This window comes from Osmerus mordax, chromosome 10 (assembly GCF_038355195.1).
Source record: "Osmerus mordax isolate fOsmMor3 chromosome 10, fOsmMor3.pri, whole genome shotgun sequence".
NCBI classification, from domain to species: Eukaryota; Metazoa; Chordata; class Actinopteri; order Osmeriformes; family Osmeridae; genus Osmerus; species Osmerus mordax.
In genome coordinates, this window is record NC_090059.1 from 1,551,942 (window position 1) to 1,561,424 (window position 9,483).

A 9,483-nucleotide genomic window follows, 5' to 3' on the forward strand; every position below is an offset into this window, starting at 1 on the left:
ATGTGGAGGATGAAGGCTGTTCCTGGGAACCCTCTCCTGCTGCTGCTGCTGCTGCTGGTGGGCCAGGCTCCCCCGCCAGCCACTGCACACACCCTCAACAGCCCCGGAAGTCAGCCCCAACACAAAGTATTGCACTTGGGTGAGAAACACACACACAGACAGACACCTAATAATATTCAAATGCATAACAGAAATACACAAACATAAATGCCAAAATAATTTTCAGTCCAGGATTTCAGTTACTTGGATCTCAGTCTTTGAAAGGTAATCACTCAGTTTTTGTTGCTGACCTGAGATCAGTTAGAAATAAAGAAGTAGCTGTTCGTGTATGGCTGGGACTGTTTCATGCCTGGTCTGTGATCAGCATCCCTGTGCTTCACGGATTGCTTCTCCTCTCCTTCCAGACTGGCCAAAGGACTGCGGCATGTCCCACTTCAAACCCAACATGGCTGAACGGATCGTCTCTGGTAACGAGGCCCGACCTCACTCATGGCCGTGGCAGGTGTCCTTGCAGGTAACATATTATCTACCAAGAACACAGACATTCAACCAAGAAGTTGACAATGATGTACCACTCGTGTGTTTATGTGACTCGAGGACATTATGTCATGTATTATCCCTCTCTGTCAGGTCCGTCCTCGGGGCAGTAAGCACTACATCCATGTGTGTGGAGGAACACTCATCCACAAGAATTGGATCCTTACCGCTGCACACTGCTTCCAGAAGTAAGAATTGTCTCTCTATCATGCACACACATTACTGAATGCTTTGAAAGTAACCATAAACAAATTCTGGAAAGAATCCCCACAAGTCAGTCCCCACTTTCTGTTTCTCTCAGGGGGAAGGCAGAGGATGCTGGGAGCTGGAGGATTGTTGTGGGGAAGCACCAGCTGAAGCGGTCTGAGAAACCTGAAAGGATTTTTCCAGTGAAGCGTATCTACAGGCATGAGCACTTCCGTTACCCAACCCACAGCGAGCTGGACTATGACATTGCCCTGGTGAAAGCTGGCACAGACATCGTGCCATCCAACTTCATTCGCTACGCCTGCCTGCCGCGCAAACAGACCAGTCTCAAACCAGGCCACTACTGCTGGGTCACTGGCTGGGGGGACACACGAGGTGAGGAGGGAGGGACAGGAAGGTTGAGGAAGGAGGAAGGTTGAGGAGGGAGGGAGAAGAGACAGGAAAGTTGAGGAGGGAGGGAGGTTGAGGAGAGAGGTAGGTTTTGGAGGGAGGAAGGTTGAGGAAGGAGGAAGGTTGAGGGAGGTAGGTTGAGGAGGGAGGGAGAGGAGACAGGAAAGTTGAGGAGAGAGGTAGGTTGAGAGGATGAAGTAGGTTGAGGTAGGAGGAAGGTTGAGGAGAGGGGGAAGTAGAAGAGAGGGGGAGCTAGAGGAGGGAGGGAGGTTAAGGAGGGAGGTTGAGGACACAGGGAGGTTGAGGACACAGGAAGGTTGAGGAGGGAAGTTGAGGAGGGAGGAAGATTGAGGAGGAAGGTTGAGGAGACAGGGAAGGTTGAGGAGGGAAGTTGAGGACACAGGGAGGTTGAGGGGGAAGGTTGAGGACACAGGAATGTTGAGGAGGAAGGTTGAGGAGACAGGAAGGTTGAAGAGAAAGGGATGTTGGGAAGGGGGGTGGGAGAACAAGGCTGAGGTTAAAAGGAATGAGTGGAAGGTTGAGAAGGGGCAGGGGATGAGAGGATCTGACGTTCTGTCCCCTGGATCTAAGGTGGGAAGGAGAACGTGTCTCTGGCTGAGGCTCTGAACCAGGCTCGTCTGCCCATCATTGACTTTAAAACCTGCCGGCAGAAGAAGTTCTGGGGTGAGCGTGTCAGAGACTCCATGATCTGTGCTGGCTTCAGAGACACCGAAGGTCCACCTGCAGCTTGTCAGGTAAGATTATCTCCAAAGGCTTTCCCTCCCTGCCTGACCGACATGGGCATCAGAATACCTGTTATTTACTGACCCAATAGAAATAAAAATACAATACACCTTAAAGTACACAAAATGGATGGATGCATGTCATTTTAAGGACTGGAGATAGGAGACAAGTCATAACAATTATTTGGTCATACATGTCTCGACTTGATTTACCAATGTTCAATATGTTTGACCACCTCCTCCACCTCTCCTTCAGGGGGACTCCGGTGGTCCTCTGCTGTGCCAGGTGGGACATGACAGCTGGGAGGTGCATGGGGTGGTGAGCTTTGGACCAATTGGCTGCACAGTGGAAAACAAGCCCAGTGTGTTTACGCGCACAGCAGCCTACATTCCCTGGATCGAGGCCACACGCATCAGAGACTTCTTCCTTCACTAAGCCTCTTCATATATTCCGTATCTCTTCAAACACCCCGTACTTCACCCAACATCCTGTGTCTGGGGACCCTGAGATATACTCCTGCCTAGTCCCCGTATTTTAAGAACTTGTAAGATTTGCGAGATAAACACACCTGTGTTCTTTGTCTAGGGTTAGGATATCAGCATCTATGACACTCATACAGAAAACTGTCTAGCTGGCCTATTTCCCAGGTTGAAGCTCTAATATGATTAAAGGAGATATACACCACAGCAGTGGCTTCTACAAGCCTCTGATCTAACTTCGTTATTTAACACAATACCTAGTTTATTTACCAATTAAAGTTTATAAAAGCAAAACACTGGTGGTATCTGTTCTTCTTGACAGTCTGGTAGTGTGGTAAATGAGACATGGACAAAGAGAACACACACATACACACACCATACCTTTGAGAGGTCATGTTTACTCACTCCAGGCTTCCATGTCTAACTGCCACTAAACTAGTACCCACATATTCATTACAACAGTATTATTTTTAAGACTGTGCTGGGGTGAAATGCTTTCAGTAAGTTATGATGACACTACTAGGCTTTCTTTGAAGAGCCAACATTAAAAACATATATTTTAATATATTGTATCATGATATCAATAATATAATGTACTCCAACTGTAGGCAATCAGACATGTAACCTTGCCCAATTTTAAATGTACATCAGCTGAGTTGGAACAACAACTTGGGCTTAATATTAGTAAAGAATGAGGAGTTTCATAACTCTACCAAATAACTTCACAAATAATTGCTGGGAAAACAATTTTCATTTTTGTCTGTGTGTGACAGGGGGACTCCTCCGGTGGGTGGGAACTTGTCAGAAACTTGTGGGGAAAGAGCATATACTTTAGGAGGGCGTGGAAGTGGAATTCAAGTCGTTATTCAGTCCATGGTTCAACAACTTGCTTCCAACAGCATCACAAAATGCTCCTCTCAGAAGAAGTGGACAGTGATTCTGGGAAAGCTGAAAAGGTGACTGAGGACACCTGGTGGTGAGTTCAGTACAGACTTGAAGAGGAGGATGAGCCGGTGAGGTGATCCCAGTTGTTATAGAGAGCGTAGGCACTAGACATGGCCAAGCCTGCGAGACCGCCGCGAGCCACACCCTTCAGGCCTCCTGTTCACCACCAAACACACAGGGGATGAAAGAGTTGTGAGTTTACCTGCGTATTTACAAGTGTGTATTTTGTACTTTTCATTGTAGTCAGTACTAATGTTGTCACAAAAATCGTTACTCCGGTACCAAGTCGGTACAACGGTTCTACCCAGTACCCATGCAGAGTTTAATGCTGACACAGTGTTTCCAAACTAATCTCACCAGTGGCTCTCTGAAAAGTCGCTAAATTAGATTGTTTGTCACTAGGGAAGGCGAAAAGTCGGGGGGGGGGGGGGGGGGGGGGGGGGGGGGGGCGTTCTCGATTTTTTTGTTGTTGTGATTTTAATATGCAAATGAAACATTTCTGAGCGTGACTTAAAGGTCATATTGCAGGTTAAACATCACTGATGATAAATGGGTACATGAAGCAGTCAAGATATGTATATCATATCTTGATATACAAATCTCCAAATTGTGTCTCTAAATGGTGTTAAAGACCAGTTTTTGTCGTTTTTGGTGTTAGCATTAGCATATATAAGCGCAATTTGGTGATGACGTCACGTTGGGGAGACGTGGAGGAGACTAGGCATAGATATCCATAGACATAATATAGATATCTATGGAGACTAGCCTCAGATTAGTACTAGAACTATGGCGAATGACTGCAACTCACCAGGGCGCTTCACAAACTCCAATCATTCTCCTCGGACCATCTAACTACATAAAACATTTACACAATTTCTCCAGAATGAAACACTTTCTGTTATGTACGCTATTGCAGCTTCGTCCCAAGATCTCTACAGACCATGCAGCTAATTTAATGCTCAACACTTGAACACATGGGCTTATTACTTGAAAGAGGAACTAGAGATGGTACAATTTCTGGGGGAAATTGTAGGGCGTGCGTCGGTTGCAGATGGGTCCGTTTGTTATGAAACAAGCCGAACCCCCTTTGAAACCAAGCCCCCACCCGGCCCCGGTGGATGTAGGTGGTATTGCATTTCTTGTTAGACTTCCGGCTCTTCCGGTCGTTTTTATTCTATTAACTCCAGTCATTATTTACAAAACTATCTCCCCCAATAATTTTTGTTCGATTCTCGAACCTGGCTCATACTACTAGCTTTTTCATAAAATAATTTTTCCTGATTTTTGCTTAATTTGAAACCAATCCGAAATGGGTAAACTAGCACCCCATTTATTTGCTTACATCAATAAAAGTTGCCTGCAAATGTGCTCGCGGATACTAACAGGGCACGAGCACAAAAGTTCACATTGGCCGATAGCCGATTTACCTGGAGCTGAATGAGCCATATTGAATGAGCACAGGGAGAAATGGCTTGAGTTGCCTGCCCTGTTGTAGCAAGTTTAGCAAATGGTTGTCACACATCCATGAAATGTTGTTAATAGAGTTTATTCCCGTTATTTGAAAACAGATTTTTCTGTCAAGAACGTGTTTACGTTCATGACATGATGGCAAATATTACATTATGTTAAGCGTGCGCATAGATTGTTGACATGTCTATCTGGAGCAAAGACGAAGATTAATACTTTAACTGATAACCACAATAATAAATTATATAAATATGATTAGTCTTGCCTTCAGAAGATTTTGTTAAACACACCCATTATTCTTTTTTTTTATCGTGTCATCAAGCCAGACTGCTTTTCCTCAGTGACTGTTTCACCCGCACTTATATCTGATGGAAACGTCTTGTATATAGGCCTCGTTCTGTTAATATGCCCCTTTCAAAGGCAAATGTTAAAATCAGTATATTTTAGACACACTTCTCAAGCTTTTATTTATTACATTAATTCCAAGTCTTGTTAGATCACGTTATATCCATTAATAGGCGTTTGGTTTTGTAGAACATATAAAACACAGGCCACATTTCTACACTGATATGTAAATTGAAGGCAGTGTGAATTTCGTGGCATTTCGTTTGAAAATACAGTTGACAGTAAGCTATGGTAAATCTGCATTATGGAAGATTTCTGTTACCAAAATAACTATTGAGCTTTCTTTGCCTGGCGAGAACAACGACGGAGCTAGGTGTTCATGTTCACAGTTTATTTAATCCGATACAATGCGTTGGAAATCATTCTCAAATCACAAGAAAAAAAGCAACTTATGTGATGAGTTCCATCTAGAATAGCCCTATATTTAGCCCTATAGCCTATTTATAACAACCAAGTGAAAGGAATACTATACAATGACAGCATACATTTACATAAAGTTTGCATCATGTCTCTGATTCTTATCGGACTTGTACCCCATTCTGCCACTGCAATGCCTTAGTTCACACGCTCGCAACCATATAAATCTATGCTCGCCACTGGCTGTCGCAAAGTATGACTTGTACAGCTAGTTGCAAGCGTGCACGAAGTCTCGGAGCTAGGGAAAAAAAGAGCCACTGATTAAAGCTAGACCAGAAGAGTCGGAAGTGGAAAGATGGCGCGGTCCAGTTTCATGCTCTCGCTTGCCTCACTGCGCCACTGAGCACTTTTCATAGAAATGAATGGGGACGCCATCTTGGAAGACAAAAGTTGCTTCCTCTAGTTATATTAACTCTGTTTGAAACTAGCTATTCTAACAACGTTGTCACCAGCAGTATTTTTCAGATGGAATCGCGATTCAAACAGTACCATCTGCTAACTGAAAATATGCCCCCAAACACGTAAATAAGCTTGATATTTATTTAGGGGGAAATGGCAAATTCAAAAGAAGTTTGCTGGAAGCGATCATTGTCAGTAAAAAAAAAAACCGACCATTTGGTCTCAGTCTAGAGCCCTGCATGGAGAAGATGCATGAAGAAGCTACGAGCCAGCTAGCCTAGCTTATGTTGCTAGCCAAACTTCACTGAATGTGCCGGAAATGAAAAACTTTTCTTTTGACATAACCTAGTTTAGCCTGTGGCATTGAAGACAGCGACGCACCACACAAGCTTGAGTTTAAATAGCTACATTATTTAATGTGACATTACTTACTGCACATGCAAGTCTTGAATTGCTTAAATGTATGATGCTGCCAGTACACCACGGAACGATAGATAGTACTTAAGCTACTACTATCTACTAGTACTAGTAGTACTGTGCAACAGTCTATCCCATATAGTGCTAGTTCAATACAGCCTAGCACATATATGCACGTCGTATCTACTGCGTAATCTCAGTTAAACTATCAGGGCTTGGAAATACTGCGACTTGCTAAACACACAGCTGCCTGCAAGACCCAGTGAAATGTTATATACAGCTAGCAAACTAACGTTAGCTAGCATAGCTAACGACATTTTCTTACTCAACTTCGGTAGGCAAGCTGGCCAGTGCAAGTAACAGTTGACGCTGTGTGCTTAAAGATTCTGACGCAAGTGCTAAGATTCCGATTTGTCAAGAGAAAAAGTGCTAAGATTCCGATTGGCCCAGAGAAATGTCAATTATAAGAATTATCCAATAATGTTTCGCAATTCTAAGCCTGCATGGCATACAGAAGAAGGGCAGCCTACACCCCCCCCCCCCCACACACACAAATTTTTTGCCTTTAGGCGTACATGCATTGTGATATGTATTCTGTTGTTGTCATTAGTAGGCTACAGCCTTAGATATTGTAGGTGACTGTTACTGTCAACAAATGAGAGTTGTTCAGTAACCAATTTGTGTTTTTTGCTTTGGTATCGAAAATGGTATCGAGTACAGTGAAATTTCACTGGTATTGGTACCGACTACTGAAATGTTGGTACCGTGACAACATCAGTAAGTACAAACATGTAGTTGTAGTTGCAGTGTAGATATAACAAACATACATACACACACACCTTGAAACACCACTGATATTTCTCAACATATTCATTCAAGATTCTCATAGTATGAGAGACAGGTAGGACAGCCATTCATTGTCATCCTCCATGGATGGAATGGAGCCTTCTCACAGATTAGCATTAAGGAGGATCATCAAGGATCTCAATACCTTTTAATCTTCAATCTTTTAAATAGCACACTGTGCATTGATTTTAGTTATTTTGTAGGCTAATTACAGACTTAGCCTGAGAAACAAACAGTGGTCTGAGTATTAATCATTTGTTAAAATAAAAGCTAAACTAAGTATGTTGAAGCACACACCTGTGGCTTTGAAGAGCATCCCTGTGAGTGTTCCAGCAGCCACTGTGTTGACATCGTCCTCGGCTCCTCTGGCCTTCTCAATGGCCACACCAAATACACTGTACAGCAATGCTGCAGGAGGGCAGAACACACCCAGCTCAACAAACAGCACACCAAGGAAGGCACATCTGTTAAACACGGCAGAAGAACATGTTCAGTTAGTGTGGTGGTGTTCTGGGAGAAGCAGGTGAGAGCTTACCCACTGAGCCCAGTGTGTTGGCCCATGACGCACCCTGACGAGTCACCATGTTCAAAATCCTGAGGAAGAAATGTCATGTCAAACCAGGTGAGACCTCTCACTGGTCTAGGCTCATCATTCTTAACAACGTCAAACCAGGATCCAGTTGTTAAGAATGATGAGCCTAGACCAGTGAATACAGCGTGCATCATACCATGACTAAAACTGATCATGCCCGTTGTAATCCTAATTTCACTAGTGGAAGGTATTGAGAGGTTTCTTACTGGACATTACGAGGTTTGGACCAGCCCATGTCCCGTGTGTCCTTCAGGCCCAGTCTGAGACCGTTCACCGTGCCGAACGCAGCACCTGCAGAGTAAGCGAGGGATGAGGAGGGAGAAGACAAATTAGACAAGATAAAACTAGAGGCTCACTGAAAAGATACTGACAGTGTGTGCGTGGATGGGTCAGGAAGGAGGCCTCACCTGTGATGCAGCAGCCGCCAATGGTAAAGAAGGCCAGTTCAAATCTTCCTCTGGTCTTACTGGCTCCTGTTGGCAGGATGAACTCATCTGTATCCTGTGGAACCACAATGTAAGAGTAGTTTATAACACTGACGGACATACGCTCTTCAGTATAGTATTTGTTAACGTTAGTTTGGCTTCTCAGCAGTGCAATACAAACCTGAACCAGGTAGCGTGGGTCGACATTAAGGTAAGGAGAGAGAGGGCTCATTCCTGTCACTTGGAAGTACCAACAGCAGCATTAGTACAGTGGCAGTGGGAAATATCAAGCTATTGAAAACTGTTGCCCTAACAGGCCTACTTAAGTAAAAGGTTTGATACCTAACTTGTTAGCAAACTAACGACGACTTTGAAGAAGCTAATCAGGCTAAGTAGTTTGTCTGAGACAACTCAATGTAATCTGCTGTCGCAAGATAGACTAATCGCTCAAATGGGTTTGTCCTCTCAGTCCTAGAGCAATACAATGAACGACTAGTTAATGTAACTTACATGGCACACCAGCTAGCTCGGTGTTGGAATATTCAGGAGCACTCCCTCCAAAGAGATTTCCGAGTCCGCCTTTGAAACCACCCGATCCCGGAGCGTTGTTATCCATGTCTGGAGCGACTTTAATATTTTTTAAGAATCGTTGAGGGAAGATGTGGCAGACAGCTAGCTAGATAGAACAGCTAGCCTAACTATCCGGCCTCTTAGGATTGCTATCCCGAGAACGTGATTCAGACTCCCACTGATTAAACGCATGAATAAAAATAGGTAGGTATGACTAAGCGGTATAAAACACAGTGTATCAATTTACCTTGAATCTAAATCGCATCCGAAAATAAAGAACTCATATTTTCATACTGAACTGGTTATTGCTTTTTCATTTCGCTGTCTTCCTCTTGACCTCCAACATGCTTTACAGTAAAGCGAGTTAGCGACAGTTGAGCACGAATACGGTAGGTTACTCTAATAGTAGGTGCGTTCGACTTCATGCAGCGCCGGCGTCGCCTGCAGCCGCCTGCAGCCTGGCTGACTGAAGCAGCCAATGGCATTCTCAACTTTAAGGCAGCCGGCTGCAGCCTGCATAAAGTCGAACACACCTAATGTCTTAGTTATAACGTATTTTTGTAGGCTAACCGGAAAGTTAGCATCACCCATAGAGTTATATAACTAGACCAAGCCAAATAGTTCAAACATTTTTTTTTTTTGC

At 44.0% G+C, this 9,483-nt stretch overlaps 2 protein-coding genes across 2 annotated transcripts; one reads left to right on the forward strand and one right to left on the reverse strand.

Moving 5' to 3' along the window:
* On the forward strand, positions 1-2,640 carry zgc:112285 (uncharacterized protein LOC561476 homolog). Its single transcript, XM_067245457.1, has 6 exons — positions 1-139; positions 405-514; positions 631-725; positions 839-1,119; positions 1,726-1,889; positions 2,134-2,640. The coding sequence occupies exons 1-6, from the start codon at positions 1-3 to the stop codon at positions 2,311-2,313; spliced, it is 969 nt and encodes a 322-aa protein (XP_067101558.1). The 3' UTR covers positions 2,314-2,640.
* A 95-nt stretch (positions 2,641-2,735) lies between these two features.
* Positions 2,736-9,201, reverse strand: timm23a (translocase of inner mitochondrial membrane 23 homolog a (yeast)). The gene is made up of 7 exons (XM_067245459.1): positions 8,781-9,201; positions 8,452-8,510; positions 8,253-8,346; positions 8,052-8,136; positions 7,789-7,847; positions 7,551-7,661; positions 2,736-3,458 (listed from the first exon to the last, which is right to left on the reverse strand). Exons 1-7 carry the CDS (start codon positions 8,884-8,886, stop codon positions 3,340-3,342), a joined length of 633 nt encoding a protein of 210 aa, XP_067101560.1. The 5' UTR covers positions 8,887-9,201; the 3' UTR covers positions 2,736-3,339.
* Between the last annotated feature and the right edge of the window lie 282 nt (positions 9,202-9,483).

Coding starts and splice junctions, on each gene's coding strand:
- zgc:112285 (XM_067245457.1), top strand. CDS start 1: ATGTGGAGGATGAAGGCTGTTCCTGGGAACCCTCTCCTGCTGCTGCTG. Junction 140..404: donor ACACAAAGTATTGCACTTGG/GTGAGAAACACA, acceptor CTCTCCTTCCAG/ACTGGCCAAAGGACTGCGGC. Junction 515..630: donor CGTGGCAGGTGTCCTTGCAG/GTAACATATTAT, acceptor CCTCTCTGTCAG/GTCCGTCCTCGGGGCAGTAA.
- timm23a (XM_067245459.1), bottom strand. CDS start 8,886: ATGGATAACAACGCTCCGGGATCGGGTGGTTTCAAAGGCGGACTCGGA. Junction 8,511..8,780: donor CGAGCTAGCTGGTGTGCCAT/GTAAGTTACATT, acceptor GGTACTTCCAAG/TGACAGGAATGAGCCCTCTC. Junction 3,459..7,550: donor GATGCTCTTCAAAGCCACAG/GTGTGTGCTTCA, acceptor GGTGGTGAACAG/GAGGCCTGAAGGGTGTGGCT.